This window comes from Trachurus japonicus, chromosome 21, assembly GCF_045865225.1.
Source record: "Trachurus japonicus isolate A0001 chromosome 21, Traja_1.0".
NCBI classification, from domain to species: domain Eukaryota; kingdom Metazoa; phylum Chordata; class Actinopteri; order Carangiformes; family Carangidae; genus Trachurus; species Trachurus japonicus.
Genome location: NC_140927.1, coordinates 18,669,129 through 18,688,349, shown reverse-complemented (window position 1 = coordinate 18,688,349; position 19,221 = coordinate 18,669,129). Strand labels below are relative to the sequence as shown.

At 39.9% G+C, this 19,221-nt stretch overlaps 1 protein-coding gene across 2 annotated transcripts in view; it reads left to right on the top strand.

The window, feature by feature from the left end:
• Window positions 1–19,221, top strand: part of LOC146965068 (glypican-6-like) — an 87,742-nt gene that overhangs the window by 20,334 nt on the left and 48,187 nt on the right. For both annotated transcript variants that reach the window (XM_085765767.1, XM_085765766.1), the window contains exons 3-4: window positions 8,294–8,685; window positions 16,391–16,556. In XM_085765767.1, the coding sequence (XP_085621893.1) occupies window positions 8,294–8,685; window positions 16,391–16,556 (558 nt within the window). The remainder of the gene's footprint in view (window positions 1–8,293; window positions 8,686–16,390; window positions 16,557–19,221) is intronic.

The window sequence follows — 19,221 nt, the reverse complement described above, 5'->3', positions numbered from 1 at the left end:
AATGGCAGGGCAGAACTGAACTCTTCACCATAGTGGTTTCTTTTCTAAAATTCATTTGCATAATTTAAGGCTTAAAGTATCTTACTAATGACACACATATTACAAAATGCTAATTATTATTGTTACGACTATTATCCCATCCTATTCTGTATGTACAACACACATATAACAATCATGTTTTATATAACAAACACTTTTCTTATTTCAGAGAGTAATTGTGAAGAAAAAGCAAAGCTGTCTGCAACCATCAAACTTCAGCAACCTTTGCTAAAATAATCGGTAATACATCAGTGCCAGAATAAGCAAACATTATTTATTAATGCACTGCAGAACAGTAACAAGGTTTCTTGTGGGAAAAAGAAATGAGACATGTTTTGAAACCACAAAATATTAAGTTATGAAATTTAGAAAAAGCTGAAGGAAACAAGAGAGTTAAATGTTTAAAGAGCTTTTAAAAAGTGTGCTGAGACGTTTGCTTGAAGCTGAAGAGCAATAACTGAAAAAAGCTAAATCACAATAAGATGATACTGTATGCTCAACATGCTGCTATCTACAAGTACTGTAGCATATTGGCTGATGCAAGTTTGTATTTGATAACAAAAACTGAGGAAGCTAGTTTAGTCCACATTATATTGATCTCATTCAGCATGATTGTTGCCTGTGGCATGATTCGTATTCAGTAGCCCTCAAACAAGCCTCTTGTTTTAATGTAGGAACATGTGTACAAAAACAACACATAACCAAGTGAATTTTGAGTGTTATTAGCAAATCAAACATCTTCCAACTGCACTTTTGTCACCATGTCTCTGCTCTTTGCTGTAAATCTGTTTGCCACCTCCGTTATTTATGGTACTGAAATTGCAAAACAACAATCTCTGAAAACGGAGGAGTCTAGGGCGATGAATCTTCAATTGTCTCTGAATTCAAAATTGATATTGAGTTGTAATTGCGCCACCAGTGCAGAGCTGAGGCGACTGAACCGATGGCACTCAACAGCTGCCTGTGTTCAGGGCAATCACATGTGCTCAAACAACAGAAGGTAATCAGACAAGAAAAAAACAAAAGTGCCAATATTGATATTATGCAACACAGTTAACATGTTTTTACAGATGTCTCACTTCAATCAAGGGTCACTGTTTTTTCCTTCTTGAGTGGCTGTAGTTCAACAGTGAACCTCACTATCTTTGATTTCATGGTCTTCTATTTTAATGTTTATCATATGCGATAGTCAAGTGTGTCTCCCTATGGCTCCACCCCATTTATGTTCAGTTTTTTGGAGATGTTTCCATTCAGTAGGTTGCCAGTGTTAATAATGCGTGTTAAGATGTGTTTATGGCTTGGCAGCCGGATCTGCCAGCGACTCTTACACCTTTTCATCATTTAGTACTTGTTGTATGATCTGTTAACATCATAGATAAATTAGAATATAATATGTCAGCATGAATTTTACTTCTCCCCATGGATCTCAGGATTGAACAATAATACTGGCTGGTTGATTATTTATTTAACCTTAGTCCAAAAGTAGGAGGTCAGAGCTTAGATTTTCATATTGGGCTATCTAAATACATCCTCTGTTACACCTAAATAATGTTTGAGTGATTAATAGCACAATTTAATACCCAGCAGTCAATGTCTTGCCTTTCCGTGCTTGTGCTTTTCAAACTATTCAACATATTATATGAAACAAATGCTATTGAGTTACAGTATGCAACTCTCGGATGATTGCACATTGCCCAGAAACTCAATGTCACGATGCCTGCGTGATGTCTGTCTGATTTTTTCCAGGAATATAGACTTCTTTAGCCTGCATGTGATTCCTGGAAGCGTGCATAAATAAATAAGTGTTATTTTGATCAGCTGCTGTCAGGATAGTGAATGTCATAAGGGAGGACTCCAGTGAGGGAGGAAATGAGGTTTGTCCAGCAGCACTTAGATGCATGACTCCAGGCTCCCCGGTTCCTCTTGGGGTTTGCTGCCACTCTCCATAATTTCATCAGGGTCAAAGCAGAAGCTATATGCAGGTTTCAGCTCCACACAACCTCTGCCTTCTGGAGACTGTGTGTCTGCCGAGGGTGTTGACTGACCACCCGCTCTGGAAATATGACATATCGATTGCTAGATTTGAATTTCACCCTTATCTTTATTTGTCACTAATTGAATTTGAGTGTTTGAGCTTGTGTGGTTGTTTAGTGAGCTGAGAATTAACAAACCACAGCCATGAGGAAAGTGTGCATTCTAGTTCTTAGGTATTATTTAATTCATTTAATCTGTATTTTTTCTTTTACTTTTTCATATCCCAATTTACCAAAAATAATTGCATTGGTCTTAATACAGAGCCAGAACACATAGCTAAACATCCAAACAATACAGTGCTGTTAGTTCATTTAGATGCTCTTTACTGTCTATTTAGCACCTGGCTCTGTTGTCCCACCTACACACAGTCAGTGTATGTGTATATTTTCTTCTCTTTATGCAGAGTTTGTGATGAGTGTTACTGTAGCTGACAGTATCTGGCCAGCCCACGCATACCTGACACCACAGCCTATGTGTCACAGTGAGAGGGCACAGTCTCGACTATGCCAAGACCATGTGAGCAAGAAATACAAGAATATCCACAACAGCCGAGCTCCAGAGTACAGCTGTATAAATCCAAGACAGAAACAGCATCATCTGCTAAATCAATGCCAAACATGCTGCCACGTTTGCTGTAATTTAAATGTGCAGATTTACATCAATGGCAACTCTGAATATTGTCATTGTTTTCACATGTCAAACCACAGACAATGGTGTTTTGTAACATTTAGACAACACACTGGTTGGCACAGAGAATTATTTTCTATCTTGCTTATTAAAGACTGAATCAGGAATCTTAATTGCTAATCAATGACTGGCCCTTCTGACCGTGAACACCATGTTGCTGGGTGGCCATACAGAATATTAATGTGGTCCACCCTCGACAATTGATCTTTATTTCAAGGCTTGCACACTGTTGTAATTGTTGGAAGGTTGTAGAATACTTTCTTGCACATTTAGTACAAGAATATAAAAGGTGAATTATCTCCTCCCTCATCAGCCATTGTTCGAGGTGCCCTTGAGCACTGCACTTAACCCAGAATTACCACAAGGAAGCTGCCAACCGTAGATGGCTGTACCACGCTGGCCAGCTACCAGGTGTGGATGTGTTGTGTAGATGAATGTGAGGCTGCACGGTGCTGAAAAGGGCATGCTTGTTCAGCAAAACCATTACATTACCATTACATTCTTTAGTTAAGAAGTCCGATCAAACCATCCAGTTAGAGTGTGTACGGTTCAGGTAGAAATTCCACAGTATGCATCTCTGCGTGCTGTAGGGACTTCTTCGCAGCAAGGTTTCTGACCGACAAGCTCTGATTTTGGATATACAGAAGATTTCACTAAATTTTTCAAACTCTGTCTTAAGTTTTGGAAACTTGGCAGGATTTTGTTCGAGGACAGAATGTCAAGTCTCAGTTAACACTTAGGATATTCCTGTAGGAAACAGACCTTTATTAAAACCAGCCCTTCTAATTTCCAATTCCCTCTATTGGCATAATTGGTCATGTTTTGAGGATAAACTCAAGAGGCCTCATGTTGATCTGCTCCCATTTGCCCCATTAAAGTTGCTGCATTAATATTTTTATACAAATTCAACTTTAATGCCCTCAAGCGCTTCTTTGCTGAGGAACCCTCCATTTCTTATTGTGAACCACATTGCAACAACAGGGGACAGAGCAAAGTGGATCAGAAAAAGAAAGAATCAAACACAGTACTTTTATATGAGTCATCCAGGACTAATAATTATACCTACCTGCGATATACGTCATAAGATACCTTGTATATAATTTCTTGAAACTTTGAATTGACTACCTGGTTCTGAATTCTATTTGGGGAAATACATTAATTAGTTAATGATACAATTAGTTGTATATTGTTGCAACACAGCTTGTGGTTTGAGGAAATGGAAATCAACAATAAAGCCAGCTAGTAGTAGTAGCGAGAAGGATAAGTAAATGAAGGTACAATTAATCACCATTGTTAAAAGCAAATAAATAAATACATGAAAACACACAGAAAACACAGGAAGCAGCACCACTGTCACTAATGAGCCTACCAGACATGTGAATTGCAAGTCAGCAGGCCAAGTTCCCAATAAAGGAAGCAAGTACCTGACAAATGAAGTTACAGTCTTCACAATGAAGATAAGGACTGAAAACTGTATGATGGAAAGTTGTAACTCTGACTGTCTTACTGGGCCTTTAAAACTCAGTTTCCAGAGTGGCCACAGCTGCGGACTGGCAGGAACATCAGCCATGGCAATAAGTGACTCCTCCCATCAGGTCCAACCAATCCCAAAGCAGGGCCCACGCAGCCTGTTTGGCATACAAACAACAGGGTTAAGCACACGTTGGGGTGCCGACTGTGGCTGTAACAATATCTATATCTGGACTCACCAACAACCATATCCTTTTTAGCTGTAATTTTACATTGAAAGCCTCTGCTTTTAACTGTCACTTTGTGACTCACAATAGGCAAGTCACAGCAATTAACACCAGTAATGGAAAAGTCAGCATGTCATATATTTTACAGCTGAAGAGCACTCAAAGTAGCCCTCTATAAACTAGCACTTGAGATTGTCAGTGACAATCAGAGACACAACTGATGACACACATACATGTGGAATTCAAAATGTTCCTTTTGGCAGCAAAATGGCCAGTTTCATGCAGAGACATGAGACGTCAAAGAGACTGCAAACCTTCCCACTGCACTTTATATTATGCTGTTACAATAATCACAAAGTGAGACATTGGCGCTCTCTTTGACTGGCTGTGGTCCTGTAGGAGAAGACACTGACTGCTGGAGACGAGGCTGTTTACTCTGCTGCACAAATCATGTCACAGTTGCAGTTGACACAGGGTACCTGCACTAATGAATTACGCATAGATCCGACGATGTGTGGCTTGCAGGGATGTGTTTTACAAAGGAGACATCTGAGAAATTACCAGATTTCATTAACTCTCTTTCGTGTATTTGGCTCTTTTCACACCTTTCATTTGTGTGTCGCCCTGAAATCAAATGCTGCACATCAAGGGATATTGATATAGTGAAATTCCTGTCTTGTCCTGGTTTTATATAAGGATTAATACATATAAACCAGTTCCATTCAACTTTGAGTTGTTTCACAATATTTCAGCAAGAAGTGCTCACAAATTTTTCCCAACTGTTTGTGGGTTTTCTGTATAAAATTATTCAATTCTGTGCGAATTTTACAACCCAAGGTGAAACACATTCTCTTCTCCACCCCAGCAATACTTTCACTCAACAATCTGTAGTGGTCCACAAGCACTTTCTGGGCCAGAGTTTACCTCCAGATTGTGGATTGCCCCCATGAAGTTTCACCAAATGATCTCCACTTGCCTTTTTTCATCGTCTAAAGCTAAAGATTTAAAGTAGGAGCAGTTTGTTTAAAGGTTGCTGAAATAGAGATTGCTGACATCTCTGACATCCAGGAGAGCATCCATCAGTGGGTTTCTGTGAGAGCAAGCAGCTGTGGAAGCAGAGAGACACAGGCTTTCTCCTCATCATGGAGAGAAGGGCACTGTGTAACCCTCCCTCACACAGCAATGTGTGGAAGGTGAGGAATAGGAGCCAAACTGAGCTTTATCGGCTAAATGTAATGAACTCTCTGCAAGTAGGATGCATTAGAATCACTCCTGTCCAGCGTTTCAGCATTGTTAGGCTCTGTTTGCAGCTCTTGCAGTCTTTTGACACACATCTTAATTACTAAAGGTTTAATGTTAAGCTTGCCTGTTCATTCTTAGCCTCTGACATTTCACTAAATTTACCATTGTAGAATATGATCCCTTTCATGAATTTTTAATAATAAGATTAAGATGTTTTTTGAACAAAATATTGTAGTCACTGAGGTCATCCATATTGTAATGATTAATTATAATCATTCCAGCTTGAAACTCCATCAACCATACTGTCTGTATTAGCAATACCTTTTGCCATTGGTTATATCTGATTAATATCTTATGGACAGCTCGCCCTTTTTTTAAAAACAAAATCTGCCTTTTTAAATTAAATTAGTTTTAAAGCTTTCATTAATCAGTGTGCATATCACTCAACACCACTGACTATTTTCACCACCAAAAATTAATCACTGAAGCACAAATCATGCTCTGAACTTTGAATATTTAAGTAACTTCACTCTGTAGTCTTTCATTCACCGCGTAGTCTAGAGAATGCTCAGAAATAACCATACCTTGGCCAACACCACAAGTCCACAAGTGAGCACTAATGACCACTTCAAATCCATTACAGTTTTGTCAGGGCCATTCTGATGAGTGCATGTAATGTGCATGGCTCAGTGGTGCCAGATGAATGTCTCTCAGTAGATATAGTATATCATGTGACCTATGTGCCGTGTATGAACTGCTTCACAGCTGCTTTACACATGGTAATTCTGACAGCCGTGGTAATTATGAAAGGATCAAAGGAGGAAATTGGGTGGTGAGTGAAAAGCCGAGGGATGGATGGATGGATGGATATTTGTTTCCTACAGTGAAAACAATAGTCAGTGTTGTCTCTTTTATCTGTGACTCTTCTTTAATGTTGGCTGTTGTGATTGTAACAACAACAACCCCCAAACCTTAAGGAAGTATTTATTTTAACCAAAGTCAAACCAACGCTTACCTAACCATGTAGCTTATTGGTTTATATGCTTAGACCCAACCACACAATGGCGGTCCACCTTATCATTGTCATCGTGACAATAAACATCAGGCACACTTGCTAGTAGTGGTACATATTGGTATTGGTTGTTTCTGTTATTTGGTTTAGGACTGGTTGTTCATATTGTAGGCTGCAGTTATTGTAAAACAAAGATCTGCATTGTCTCTATAGTCCACAACTGTAATGTCCAAGAAAGAAAAAAAAACAGTAGTAATAAGTAATGTGGTTTGGTGTATTAATAACTAACATGGTTTTACAGGGTCCCACCCACACAGCTCATTATTTTTAATTATCCCTACCTTTTTAATGTCTTATCGCTAGCTTTGTCCACAACAGTCTCTTCATTCCCCACTATCCCATACCACAAAGGAACTAAAGACTTTAATAGTGCATTGATCAATATTTTTTTTCATACCATAAATGAATGAAAAGACCGTGTAGCGTAAAAGGTGTCGCTCTTGGTGACTAATCCACAGGGATTTATCTAAAAGAACCAGATTTACCATCAGGAGTTTGCATAGACCAAACCATAACTAAATGGTATTTAAAAGCAAATATTGGGTGAATGGTCAAATATTAACCAGATGCATGAGATTATATGAATGTTGTGTTTACAGGTCTTTCCAAGACCTTGAGGTGGCCAAAACATCAATTAATCCTGCTGCAAAGCTGTGGTTTGGGTTTACAGTATAAACCACAATCATTTAGGAATATAGAAGACTTTCTAAAATCTCCACTGTCCTGTATAAGATTGGAGTTTTCTCTGACTAGTCTTGAAATATTTTACTTTGCAGTTTTGAAGCCTATTTAAATTTTAATCTCGGTCCCTGAAAGCCAGCACTATCATTGTGAATAGCAGATGGTCAGAAATGTTATCATCTCATTTTCTGGTGAGCCATAGAAGTCATGAGGCAAACACAGTGCCTAAAAGGAGAAAGCTGCAAACCCTACAGACAAACTATTGTGGAATCATCATAATACTGAAGGATAATTTATTACACTTCATCTGACAGCCTTATGTTTCCAGCATATGGAGCAACACTGCAGTCAGAATCTGTATAAAGGAAATGATTCACCAGAATATATCAAGGTACATTCATGTATTTTGGGGTTTCAAGGTAAGATATGGACAATACAGACCCCATGCACTGCAAACAGAGGACTTATTGCTTTCAAAAAAATATGAGGATGGCTCCGACTGCAGTGTGAAAAGTCTTTTAGTGCAGATTTGACAAAAAGCTGTATCTTCAAAATGAAGTCAACATCAGACGCTCTAATGGATTCGCTATTTTTGTAAATTTGGATTGTTGTTACATTTGTTGTGTCAATTGCAATCAAGAGGACTAGATGCATTGAATGTAATTGTGCTGTATTTCTATTTCAATCAAATCAATTGAAGGGGGGTGGGCTCCTATTGCATCTTATTAAGGCACATGTATGTATTCCACCTACAGAATTATCTACGTATGTTATCTGTATGTACCTACTGTATGTGAAAATCAGACCATGAGTAACACTTCTTCATTTCTTCTTTACCCAGAGTTCTTCCTGGAGCTGCTGGAGAACACCGAGCGGTCTCTGAATGAGATGTTTGTGAGGACTTACGGCAAGCCTTACATGCAGAACTCGGAGGTCTTTGAGAATCTGTTTGCCGAGCTGAAGCGCTATTACACAGGAGGGAATGTTAACCTGGAGGAAATGCTTAATGACTTTTGGTCGCGGCTACTGGAGCGCATGTTCACGCTGCTCAACTCGCAGTATGTCATCACTGAGGACTATCTGGAGTGTATCAGTAAGTACACTGACCAACTCAAGCCCTTTGGAGACGTGCCCAGGAAGCTCAAGGCTCAGGTTACCCGGGCATTCATCGCTGCACGCACATTCGTCCAAGGACTCTCTGTTGGCCGGGAGGTGGCCCAAAGAGTGTCTAAGGTAAAAGTTCAACTGCATTATATAAAACACCCGTTCAACTGCTTGTTTCTCTCAGTTGCAAACCTACAAGTGTATTTTTATTTCACTGATGGGAAAATAACAGTGCTTGACTTCAGCTGAAATTAAGACTTACTCTGTATCCTACATATACTTTAACAGGCCTAAGGTCTTTTCTGGTCTTTCTGCTGAGAGCACACAGATTCCCCCCTGTTTTTTTTCTCACACGAACAAATTCCTGCCAGATACCTCTCTGACTAATGTGGGGCTCTCTTGCTGTATGTCTTCGGGAAGTTTAAGCTCAAGGCTGCTTGTTGAGATGCTGTCGAGAAATGCCCAGACAATGAAAAAGGAAGAATGAAATCTCCATCACTGTTTATTTCTCTCTTGCCTAATATTTGCTCACCTGGTATATAGAAGCCATTATTAATGTTGTAGCCTTAGTAATAAGTTTGTTGCGATGTAACATTAACACAGCTTCTGCAGTATATCATGCTGTTCTGGGAGTGGGTGTAGTTTTGATCATACACACACTAAGATTTAAGAGAAGCAAATGGCTAAGGCTTAAATTTAGTCACACTCAACAACTGGCCTTCTTGAGAAGCCTTGAGAAGCTCTACACTGAAAATGAAAAAAAAGAAAAAAAAATTCCTTTACTACTGTATTGATATCAGTTAGATTGGATAATCAACACTATTCTACATATTTATGGGCCTGCTCTTAAGTGTAGACACAGACGCCAGTGAAAATATAGTAACTCTCAGTCATCAGAGACAAAGCGCTAAGGTGTAAGTCCCAGTGCACTTGTTGAACTTTAAACACGTTCCTGTGACAGCCTGCATCAGCTCCCCCCTCACCAGTAGTAAGTGAGGCTCATTTAGAAGCAGCCGCAGAGGATGTGTTGTTAGTATGCGTTTACTGAGTTACACTCCGCGTTTATTACAAGCAGGCATGTCCCAGCTTCACCCCTTGACATTTCGGGGGGACCTGAGATCCAGGTCATGTGTCTGGGACTGCAGCCCTTTGATCCCCAGGGTATAAACTCATCATGAGGGATTGGGTGTAAGCATAATGGAATAAGACACCCTGCTAGAGGTGTCTCTTGCACAGTGCCTTCAAGATGTGTCGTCCAAGCTTATTGCTCCTCGGATATATTGAATTAAAGCAGATGATGCAGTACTTTATTTCTTTTCATGGCTTAAGAGACAAAACACAAAACCCAGCGGAGCTTTGAGGGAGCGGAAACTCGTGTCTGAAGCGTGCGTGGCACAAACACGGCTCAAACTCTTTCCAGATCATTACCCAAACAGTGCATCTGCCTCTGTTTATCTGAAGTGATTAAAGTCTTCTAATTATTGGTTTGGTTGTTGACACATTTAAACATTTAAATCCTCATATGGGTAACATAAAAAATAATACATCTATTAATCAATGTGAACTCACTATAATAATATACCAATAAGTAGGCAATATGTCAAATTAATGCAAAGAGATGAGTTAATATGTACATACACTTATGTGTTTCTACTGGTTAATAGCATTTGATATTACGAGAGTGTGGAGGTTTGACATGACTATCATTATTATTCTAAAATTCCAAAATATTGCTACTGGTGTGATGATTGTTGTCATATATTTGTTTTTTACAAATTAGATGAATATTACAAAACTACTCACAATCTATTTGTCTAAGGTGGGTTTTTGTAATTGTCATCTCATACTTACTCAATTCATTTTCAGTTAGATCATTTCTGCTGTTGTTCTTTCTCCTGCAAATAAGTTTCTAAAGAAACCTTGTTTTCACATAATTTTAGTATTAACTTTAAAAACTAGATTTCTGGTGGTGAAGCTGAAGATCTGTGATTTTCAGCTTCATTAAAATTGACATAATCCATAATCAGCTACTTGTTGTGCGACACATGGCGCCGCTTTACCGCAGTGACAGTATATTTGGCAGTAGATAAATCGTATGAACTTATCTAGGCAGCACAGACAATACTGCAGATGGCATGGTCATGTGACCACAGGCAGAGATTCCCAGGTTGAAGAATAGTCATGTCTCACCAGAAAAACTACACATTTCCTGTCAGTACACTGTACCACAAAACTCGACTGCTCTGTTCTTGGGGCTGCTGAGTATTCCAGGTCCCTGATGGTCCCGGCGTGTCAGCGCCCTCTACTTTTAACATGGAGGGGGCCACGACACCCAATAGCCCCTGTGGATTAACATCTTTGCCAGGCCGTCTAATACAGAGTTATGTCTAGGAAAGGGCCCAAAGTTTTGTTGCAGACAATGCAGCCCCTGAGCCAAGTTCTACAGACATCACAGAGCCACCAAGGAAACCTCAGAGCCTGATTCTGCCGCCACTACTGTAGCTGTGAAGCCGCGGCCAAGACAGAAGACGCAGCGGAGTCAAACTCTCTTAGACCTGGGGTGCTTTTTTCAAAATTTTCTCATCGTCTTTCAGATTGTAGACCATAGCTTTAATATGCAAAAAAATGTAACCAAATTTAAATTGAAAAAAATATAGTAGCATAAAAACAGTATACGGTAGTAACCACAGCTTAATTACAAGATTCTGAAATCTGTAACAATTGTGATTGAACAGACTTTTGCTATTTAAGCCTAGCTCTTATTTTGGCAACTGTAACCCTGACAATCTGTGAACAATACTTGTGTAACCAGGCCGTATTTATTATTTTCAGTCTCGGTCTATAACCTCCATGCCACCTGTGTCCCCCCCTCAGGAATTGTTCTTGAGTTTATTCATTTGTTTTTCGTCTTGTGCCTCCCCCATAGTGGAATAAAATCCCAACACATGCAGATGTCATGTCTACAGAGGAGATGCAGAACAACTAAAGCCTGATTAAATAATGTTCAGAGAGAGTTAATTATCAACTTTGATTGCTTAGCAACAGTGCTACAACAAAGCTGTTGTTCTGCTTTGGTACATACAGTAACTAGACTGTAACTCTAGATTTTTTTCAACACTGCTGAGTACTGTATATAAGGGTTAATATATAATACAAGTTTTCTGATTTTAAATTAAGAGTGAACTTGTATTAATTCAGTGGTATAATTATATTGATCATAAAATTATTCTGATCATGTCAGTGTTTTTAATCATTTGCTAGTAGGTAAAGCCCTTGTTGCAGAACATAACTAAGCTTTTGGGAATGGTTTAATGGCACTTATTTCACATCGACTGTGTTACTAGTACATATCCTGTACTGTATATACATGCAGCTGAGATGAGAGGCAAAGGTAAAGGAGCTGTCTCAAAGGCAAAGAGAAGAAATGACTTCATCACTCCAAAAAGTCAGCGGTTACAAAAAGATTTCCAAGACATTTCAAGTTGCAAGAAATATGGTTGGCAGAATCACACACAAGTTTAAAACCTCATGGTACAGCAAGATGTGGAAGAAAGAGTCACATTTTTCAAGAGAGAATCAGACAGTTGAACAACAGCTAAGAAAAGAAGTCCAATTACTGCCAAAGACTTGCAGGAGGACATGATGAAGGCAATAGCAAAAGTAGTCCGTCAGTATCAGACTCTATGAGGAAGACAAACAAGTACTTCATACCCAGAAACTTGTCTTGTTGCATTCTTGACCAAAAAGCACATAAAAGCTCCACTTGAATACGGAAGAAAAAGAGAGATCCAAGAGTCTGTTTTTATGGAGTGATGAGGCGAAACTGTAGCTGTGTGGACCCATGGGTCAGTAGTACATCTGGAATCAAAAGGCAAACGGCAAAAAGAACATCTCAACAGTCAAGCACAGACGGCGGTGCGACCTGTTGATTTTTCTACTGCAGGAACTTGTTAACCTGACTATGAAGAAGGATGTGCTGCCTTTGTCTATTATATAATTGAAGCTTGACGTACAGTAGGCCATGTCTAAGATGCAAAATTTGGATCAGGGATAGTTTCTCGAAAGTCCTTGACTGGCCATCTCAGTCTCTTCCTTGAAATCCCATAAAAAATATTTGGTGGGAAGAAAGTGACAGCACAGGAACCTGGGAATATGAGTGAACCAGTTTAAAGCTTTTGCACATGGGCTAAAATCCTTAAAGAGAGGTGTCAGGAGTTTGTGAGAAATTATCAGAGACATTTATGGGATGTCATGAAGGTCGAGGGACACTCAACAAAGTATTCTAATAACAATAATTTTGCTAATGGGCCTTTTTTGGAGACTGTCCTCTGTCTAAAAAGGACAGCCCCACAGGTCATCTGTGCAAGTCACATATTATGACCCACAGTTAATGTATTATTATTAGGCAACCTCTATTATGTCTGGCGCAAGGAAGGAAATCTGATGGAGTTTATAGGGCATTAAGTTCTGTTACTTTAAATCCTCTAACAGGAGACCACAGTTGTCAATGTTGTTTGGCAATTATCACTGTAACCATGTTGATGGAAGGTCTTCTAACATTGACAAAGTACTTATTTAAAAGCACACCACATTTTTTCTGTCAAATAAAGACAAATCCTTTACTCCCTTAAATGTCATTTTCAAGCATCTAGGCAACTGCCCTGTCTGGAGGACTTGTTGCAAAATCAAATTTACCATTTGTACTATTAGTAAGCTGAACATTGCATTCGCTAAAATCACTCAAATGCATTATTAAAATATCCTTGACAGTTTCACAAGGTCTTAGTTGCTATGTTTTTATAAAATTTATATCACTAGAATGTCTTGCAGGTCAAGGGGGAGGAATAACTTTGATTCAGACTGTACAGTAACACAGCTTTCGTCTGGAAGACTAAAAAATACTTTCCTCACCCTGCAGTTACAACAAGACTTGATTTTTTTTTCAAACCCCATCAGTGTATCTTAATTTTTTGTCTAGCTTATCGTGTGCAAGATATAAGGAAATAAAATATGTTAGGAATTCCTCCTCCTGACAGTCGTAATATTGCTTTTATTTAGCACAGCCTCTTGTCTAAGTCCACTCATCCTCAATACTTGCTATTAGAAATCATCAGTACAACAGTTACTTAAAATGTTTTTTTGTTTTTTTTTAAGGAAATTAGACATTAATAAGTGCCTCCATGGCATGTCTAAGTGTAGTATTAGGACGATTTAAAGCATGAAAGATGCTTAATAAGATGCTTGTTGGTGCTTCGTGGAACACAGAAAAAAAATCCATTAGCTGTGACCCAGGAGCTTTCATTTCAAACATCTTGACAGGGCATCAGAGTGCAAGCATTTGAGTGCAGGGAGTAAGAATGTTGAGTGCTGCGTGCTCTTCAGAAATCATGTAATAAAATCAGTTTTAGTAGGTCATGCAGTCAAGTTTGTATTTGCTATCTCAAATACCACTATACTAGCTTACACAAGGCAAAACACTGATAAGATTCTGCACCTTGGATATAATACAGCAGAACAGCTGATGCAGCGAGTGGTCAGGTTTGTCCAGTAGTCTGTTCTGTGGGTACTTTTTCAGTGCCTCCTGAATTAAGGCGTAAAAATAAATACTGTTTATTAAAGTGGCCAACAATCTACTCAAGTCACACCAGATGTCACTTTTATTAACAGTAAACAAGCTAAAATCACAATTATGTCTAAAAGACTTTTTCATCTTCCAACACTGATTCATCCACTATAACTGAGTTTTTTTTTTCAAGCAAAGAACCCGAATAAACTGGATACTAATTAGCACCCTTCATTTGAGTGTGCCACAGTGGTTCCCATTAGGCTGCAAATCCTAATTCAAAAAGGCAAAACTATATCTACACATTGTACATTAGTCTCCCACTCCCTAAAATGAGTCTGTCTCTGTAGAAAAATACTGAAAAGCATCATGTTCGGCAAATTAAGAGCCAGCTTTTGGATTAAGAAAAACACCACTGAAACAATCAATTAATGCTACAGTTGATTGCCGAACTTAATAATTATGCACTGTAATTGTTTTTCACCCCTTTCAAATGCATTATGAATTTAATTGTGGATAATGGATTAATTTAACTTCCACCCACTAAGATAATCTTCAAGTGGCTCTGACCTGCAAAAAAAAAGGGAAAAAAGAACAACATTTAGATATGCCTCCAGTTGTATTTATGATTTTATGTGAACTGAGATACTGTAATGAGATGGAGATATCTAAAGATATCTTGAGATGCCAGTCTTAATTAATTCAGAATCAGAATCATTTTCTGGCCATTTACTGTATACAGTCACACCTGTAATTATGTGCTTTGAATGCCTGTGATGGGTGTTTTAGATTTTTTTTTCTTTTTAAACAGTCTCTGTTTTAAAGGGATAGTTCACCCTAGAATGATATTTCGCTCATTATCTACTCACCCTCATGTTGACTAAGGGCTGGAAGAATTCTCAGAGTCCACCGTCCCTTCTCTGAGTTACAGGGGGTCTTGGCGTAGCAGTGCATGTCCATATAACGGTTGCAAAGGGACACCAGAGCTCTTCGTAAAAAAACACACACAAAAAAACATCCAAATACCTCCATGATGCTCGTATGTAATGTCCGTCTTGTGCTGAAGCCCCAAATTGCGTAATTGTCCCGAAAAAAATTAAATAAGTCCACATTCCAAGCATGTTTGTAGCGGAAGCTTCTCGAAGCTCCTCTTCCTGGTCCGTCCAAATCTCGCGTGATTTGCGCCGGCGTCAGTGCGGTCACTGCGAATCACGCGAGATTTGGACGGACCAGGAAGAGGAGCTTCGAGAAGCTTCCGCTACAAACAAGCTTAAAATATAGACTTATTTAATTTTTTTCGGGACAATTACGCAATTTGGGGCTTCAGCACAAGACGGACATTACATACGAGCATCATGGAGGTATTTGGATGTTTTTTTGTGTGTGTTTTTTTACGAAGAGCTCTGGTGTCCCTTTGCAACCGTTATATGGACATGCACTGCTACGCCAAGACCCCCTGTAACTCAGAGAAGGGACGGTGGACTCTGAGAATTCTTCCAGCCCTTAGTCAACATGAGGGTGAGTAGATAATGAGCGAAATATCATTCTAGGGTGAACTATCCCTTTAAGTTTTGAGATTTAAGTGGTCAGCAAATTTAGAACCCAAAGTTGGTATGAGGAGAAGGTGAACAAAGCTGCCTCTTACAGCTCCCTTCTGCTCCACTACCATTAAGAGACAACAATGAAATTATATATCCATACCAATAGATTCAGTGTGCAGCTATTGAAGGCCTATTGTCTGCAACTGATAGCCTATTAGTTATACTATGCACTCTGTCATACCAGTCTTGGTTGGGGGGGGGGGGGGTTAGCCATGAAAACACATATTTGTGCTGTTCTATTCTACTGCAAGCAGTTGCTTTTTAGTTGATATCTCAATGACTACAGGTTCCGTTATCTGCCATCTTCACATCTCCATCCATTTTGTTTGTGAAATTGGGTTAAGATGCTCATCAGCCAATTTTGTCTGAAGAGTCGGCGAATAAATGTTTGTTCTGTTTAATGTTGGCAATTCAATGCAGGACAAGTGATCTGGCAAACACACACACACACACACTCTCTTCTCTCTGAATTTGCACGCTAACCAAAGTTCTTTTTTCTTACCAAATAACACAGTGACTGTAATCTGCTAAAACTTTACTAGGGTGCATTTAGGCAAAGTAAGATGAATAAAACAGAAGTTAAATACAAGTGACAGAATATGATTATAATAATCATGGCTTTCATGGGTGCTGTCCAGATGCTAATGTCATACTCCCTGTGTCCCTGCAGGTAAGCAGCACTCCAGCATGCATGCGAGCATTGACAAAGATGATGTACTGCCCTTTTTGTCAGGGCATGCCTGCAGTTAAACCCTGTAAGAACTACTGCCTGAATGTCATGAAGGGCTGCCTGGCCAATCAAGCTGACCTGGATCCAGAGTGGAACCAGTACATTGGTAAGTCTTCTATATGTTTTTTTCTCTTTATATCTATGACTGTGTGTTTGCTTCTCATGAATGTGATGGGTAAGGAACACAGTAGGTTACATCACATTAACACTCACAACAATTAGACACTTACATTCAGTTTTTTTTTCACCTTCAGCATAACCTTACCAATTCTTTTATCTATGGCTTTACACTTGCTTGCTGCAGACTGTGTTGGTGTTGGATGGTGTTGATTTGGTGTGATTGGTAATAGCTACAAGACTTAGTAAACATTTGGGTGCTAATGTTTTATGGACGTAAAGACAGGCCATGATTTTGATTTTTTATATTTAATGTTTCAAATACACGTTCTGAATTTATGTGGTTTGAAATTTCCTCCCTGTAATTTCCATAAATTCAAAATTAAGTATTTTTAATACATTTTATTTATTGTCAGATTATTTTGGCCTTTTCTGCTTCCACAGTGTTTAGTGTTTCCTCTGGCCTACACAAGTTGTAACTCTTTTTTTTTCCAAACTTCAACTTAAAGCTGCCCTGTGGAGTTCTGCTCATTACGAGCCATCAACCGTGTTTTTTTTCGAGTAGGCTACTGCAACAGTCAGCCTGCGCCGTTCGATGACGTTAACCCCCCCCCCTTCCCTCCCTCCCTCCCCGAACGGTAAGTGCAGGTAACCAGGCAACCAGGTGACTGGCGAAGTAGGAAGAGAAAAAAAGGTTGTGGTCATTCAGCTTTGGCATTTATTTAGGGGTGTGACCTTATACATGTGTAAACGTTTACACGGAATTAAACTGTAAACGTTTAGTAAAAAAAAAAAAAAAAATCCCTAAACGATATCTAGGCCTACACGCAATTTATTTTCATATTTTTATACATAGGCCTACATTTTGGGGGGGGGGGGCTGGGTGAAAAGTAGTCCCGCACACTGTCTTAATTTAGAGAAAACTATGATTTAATAAAAATGATGCTGTGACGCGCTTCCCTCCTCCAAAATGTGTGTAAGTGCATTTTTTCTTTCTAAGCAAATATAGCCTCCCTAAACACAAACAAATAACCTTAAACGGATTGAAAGGGGTGTCTCGGGACATTGAAGACGGCCGAGGACTGACGAGACGCCTCTGTATTGCTCCTGCCCGGTCTGTCCTCCTCTCATCCGCACTTCAGCACCTGTCCTGGGCTGCACCGTGTCGGCTCGGTTCGGCTCGGCTCGGTCCTCGTTTTAAATGACTTTACTCCTTTTAAAAGTAGTGTAAACAATTTACTGTTCTGATCACTCATACGCGTGTATAGTTAGGCTATACGGTGCATTATTACTAGTTATAGCTACTTCAAAAGTAAAGGAGGGTGGAGCGAGCCAAGCTGTAGCCCAGGACAGGTGCTGAAGTGTGGGAGAGGAGGGAGAGACTGGGCTCCGCGGGGCTCTTGCAACTTGCGGCGGATCAGAGAGGGTGGAGGACCGACATGACAGGGGGTCTTGGTCTCCTGGTACCTGTGCGGTCCAGGACCGCGGAGGTCAGCGAGAGGGGGGGTACGGTGGTCGACTCTGAACGCGCTCACCGGGCGGATCTCTCCAGTTACGGTGCGGTGCGTGTCGGGGGGGAGGGGGGCGGGACGAATCCGCCGTCGGGTCTCCTCCGCTCCGGTGGCTGCAGTGTGCTTCCACCGGCTGCATATCAGACTAGACAAAAATAAGATAACATGTTCTTCTTCTCTTATGTTTACCAGCGCTCTAAACCCTACGTCAAATCCGAACGTGTTGCGTTGCATGCGTAATTCCCTGTGCGACAGCGCGGGAAAGTCGCTCCTCAGAGGCAATTGCGCTCCTGGGTAAACCAGGGACTGTTGTGTGGTGGAGATGCGTTCAATGATCATCCTAATACGTCGTTTGGCAGTGGCTGCAATGTAACGGACATTGTTTTATATGTATAAACTCCACAGGCCAGCTTTAAGTGTTAGCTAATGTCAAAATGTTACCTTTTTTACTATGCAGGATAATATAATTTTTTTTTGTTTTTTTAAGAATATTTTTTGGGGCATTTTCACCTTTATTGGATAGTTTAGTATAGAGAGACAGGAAATGGGAAGGCAGAGAGAGGGGGAATGACATGCAGTAAAGGGCCGCCCATTGCGGGATTCGAACTGGGGCCAACTGCAGCGAGGAATGTAGCCTCTGTATATGGGGCGCCTGCTCTACCAACTTTGCCACACGACGCCCCTGGGTAACATAAATTTGTGTCTTTCATTTGACTTTCTATTTTAAGAGAGGTTACAACTCAGGTTGTGTTGTCACATTTTTACAAAATCAGTTTCATTGACACATGTTGGGCCCCCAGATAAGAAGGTGCTTTATTTGTTGTTGCTCCATCAACATTTTCCTGCATGAAAAGGTTTTATTCATGGGATTCTAGTCTCCTGCTGGGCTAAATGGGGAGTCCTAATAGGGCAGAAGTGCACAGCGGGGAGCGTCAAGTTTTGTGAAGCAAAGTTCAATGGGAACTTGTTCAGCTCAGAGACAAAGAATACAAACATGAATGTAATATTTATATATTTATGTAATGTTTCATCGAATGCGTTACACAGATGATTCCTGCTGTCAGTTAGATAGGCTCATCGTGTAGGACTGAACTAGAGCAGTGACAGTGAAAATGTGATGGGGCTGCTGTTAGAAATAGAAGA